This window comes from Myotis davidii, unplaced genomic scaffold (genome assembly GCF_000327345.1).
Source record: "Myotis davidii unplaced genomic scaffold, ASM32734v1 scaffold46, whole genome shotgun sequence".
Lineage (NCBI taxonomy): Eukaryota > Metazoa > Chordata > Mammalia > Chiroptera > Vespertilionidae > Myotis > Myotis davidii.
Genome location: NW_006383006.1, coordinates 5004112 through 5007043, shown reverse-complemented (window position 1 = coordinate 5007043; position 2932 = coordinate 5004112). Strand labels below are relative to the sequence as shown.

At 60.1% G+C, this 2932-nt stretch overlaps 1 protein-coding gene across 1 annotated transcript; it reads left to right on the top strand.

Moving 5' to 3' along the window:
• The first annotated feature begins 1106 nt into the window (after positions 1 to 1106).
• CHAC1 (ChaC glutathione-specific gamma-glutamylcyclotransferase 1) lies at positions 1107 to 2632 on the top strand. Its single transcript, XM_015557529.1, has 3 exons — positions 1107 to 1567; positions 1960 to 1995; positions 2354 to 2632. Exons 1-3 carry the CDS (start codon positions 1337 to 1339, stop codon positions 2630 to 2632), a joined length of 546 nt encoding a protein of 181 aa, XP_015413015.1. The 5' UTR covers positions 1107 to 1336.
• The last annotated feature ends 300 nt before the right edge of the window (positions 2633 to 2932 follow it).

Here is a 2932-nt window from a genome sequence, read left to right as displayed (position 1 = left end):
GAGAAAGGGAAGAAAAAACCATTTTGCCTGTAATTTTTTCCAACTGGATAAGTAATTCATGCTTCTTGTAAAAACCCAAACTTTTCCATAAATGTTTACATTTAATATTAAAAGTCCTCCGCTGATGACAAGCTCTACTAACAGTTTAGGTATATTCTTGCAGGGTTTTTTTTTTACAAAATTAATGTATAACTTGTCTTGTTTTAAAAGAACTAGCTTCATGCTATACACACTAGAGTGCGACATCCCTACTGGAGACTATATCTTACACACCTTTGGAATGATCACTTCAAGTGTGCAGACAATTTTTTGTTTAGTACCTAACTAGATTAGAATGAGAAGCAATACTGTCCGCTTCCCCTGCCAGAGGAGGGCTCGCCCAGGCCTTGTCAGCACTCCCCTGTGAAGGACAGGCCTTCTGCTGTCCGGCCAACAACGCCAAAGAGACCACGGCAGTTCCAAGAACTCTGGCTCTTGCCCCGTCCCCGCGAGCTCAGGGGGTCCCCCTCCTTCCTCGAGGCGTAGCCCTCACGTGAGGCCGCACGCTCTGGGCGCCCGGCTGATTCAGCCTCTGCAGAATCCCTGGTCAGCCCCGTGACTCAGTTTCTCCATTTGCTCACGCGGGCCTACCGCGTGAAACACCTGCGCAGAATGCGGAAGGGGTCTCCGACGGCGTCTCCCGAGTGCGCGCTCCCAGGCGGAGCCCCAGGGCCAGGCATTGATGCCGCCCAGAGCGCTCCTTCGGGCCGTGCCCTGCACCGGCCCTGGTGAGTCCGCGCTGCCTGGGGTAGCAGAGCTCGGCCGCGTGCATCGGCAGGACTGCGGGGGAGACACCCTCTTGGGAACCCCCCGCCAGGGTTCTTGAAGGGCCCAGGCTGTGGAGAGGTTGCCGGGGAGACAGCCGGTGCCCCGGCTCTCGACCCGCCGCCTGACGCAATCCGAGGCGCCCTTGCTGCATGCCAGGCTGGGGAAACCTCCCTCGCCGTTGCATCACTCCTGACAGGGCTGCTGCAGAGAAGGAGCCGAACCAATCACCGGGCGCGATGGGGCGGGGGCCGGCCGCCCAGTGACCCACTCGCAGGGCGGAGCGGTTAAGCGGCCAGCAACATCCACAGGTCATTGGCCCAAAATGGGTTGGCCCCGCCCCAATCACCGCGGCAGCTGGCGGCGGAGGGCGGTGCCTGCCCACCGGAGGGTTTAAAAAGGGCCTTGGCCGGGGCTGCGCAGCTGGAGCGACTCAGAGGTGCCAGGCCAGGTGTGCGCGTCCCTCGGTCCTTCCGTGCCCGCGCCGGAGACCTGCCCGGAGGACGCCGGGCCCGTCCCTGTGCCCGGCACCATGAAGCAGGCATCCGCAGCCCAGGACACCTCACCCGCCTCGCCGTCCGCCTCCCCGCCCGCGGAGCCCCCGCGGGACGAAGGCGAGCCCCGGGCGCTGTGGATTTTCGGGTACGGCTCGCTGGTGTGGAGGCCCGACTTCGCCTATAGCGACAGCCGCGTGGGCTTCGTGCGCGGCTACAGCCGCCGGTTCTGGCAGGGAGACACCTTCCATCGGGGCAGCGACAAGATGGTGAGCATTCAGCCATGCCCCGGGGAGAGGGCTGGGGTCGGGCAGGAGCGGGGGCGCCGGCGTGCCCAGGGCTCTGTGGGCAGACGGACTCCTGGCCGATGGGGGAAATAGGTAAACCAATGCCCGGGGGTTTGTGGCTTAAATTTGTGTGCCCAGTGGATCGCCGTGTGATGCCTGGAGTCTGTGATCCTGTGTTGTTGATGAGTAGTTCTGATGATCAGTCTGGGGCCCTGCCAGGTGTCTGTTTCTCTTGCATCCATGCATCACTCCCTCCACTCTCCCCGGGGTGAGTGGGCTCTCTGAGGCCTGTGCTGGCAGAGTTGGTAAGTCCTCTGGCACGTATGGCAGAGCTTTCTAACTTGTCTCTTTCAAAATCTGTTCTTCCTTCCTAGCCTGGCCGAGTGGTGACCCTTCTCGAAGACCATGAGGTAAGTGCCCGAGTGAAGATAGGGACCCTGGGGCCAAGCATGGAGGGGTGCCAACAGACAGTCTGTGAGTCCTTGGCTGCAGATTAGGTTAGATGTCCTTCTGACAGACGGAAAGGGTGGTCTGGTTCTGTGCCCCTCACAAGGATTTCCTGTTAAAGCCTGAAACGCACATTCCTGACAAGCCTACAGGTGATACCCTGTTAATCTGGTTAAGAAAGGGAGGACAGCTTGGTGCAGATATTGCTACTAGGTGGCTCAGCAGCCCTCCTCCCACCTCCCTTAGAGAGCAGAGTCCTGGGGCGGGCCCGGACCCGAGAGGAGCTGTCCTGACTGACCCCTGTGTCCTGTTTCCTCCTAGGGCTGCACTTGGGGCGTGGCATACCAGGTGCGAGACGAACAGGTGAGCGAGGCCCTGAAGTATCTACACGTGCGGGAAGCAGAGCTCGGTGGCTATGATACCAAGGAGGTCACCTTCTGCCCCCAAGATACCCCTGACCAACCACTCAAGGCATTGGCCTATGTGGCCACCCCACAGAACCCTGGGTACTTGGGCCCACGCAGGGGACTCATTGGGCAGCGAGGGCTCCTCTCCCCGAGCCTCTGCCTGTCCATCAGTCTCCAGCTCTCTCCTGCCTGACATTGACTTACTACTTGAAACTATTTATTGCACCATGTTGGTGTGATGGGCGGAGTGGGGGGCCTGCCCTGGACACATGGGCCCTGCTGAGCGGTGTCCCGTCCCTGATTCCCCTCAGTGCTGCTGCTACCCCCACACCATCCAGACCTCCCCCTCCCCCTCTAACTCCCTAATCCCCAAGCCATTCCCTGGCCCCAGAAATAACACCTGCTGGTAAGGGCCAGGAGGGAGTGAGGGGATGGGGCCCTGAAGGAACTGAGGCCCTTTTCAGCCTGTTCATCCCCCAGGTCCCCAGGCAAA

What these genes read in the sequence shown, in the direction of transcription:
- CHAC1 (XM_015557529.1), top strand. Translation starts at nt 1,337, where the DNA reads ATGAAGCAGGCATCCGCAGCCCAGGACACCTCACCCGCCTCGCCGTCC. An exon ending in ATCGGGGCAGCGACAAGATG is followed by an intron (nt 1,568 to 1,959) that starts GTGAGCATTCAG and finishes CTTCCTTCCTAG; the next exon opens with CCTGGCCGAGTGGTGACCCT. An exon ending in CCCTTCTCGAAGACCATGAG is followed by an intron (nt 1,996 to 2,353) that starts GTAAGTGCCCGA and finishes GTTTCCTCCTAG; the next exon opens with GGCTGCACTTGGGGCGTGGC.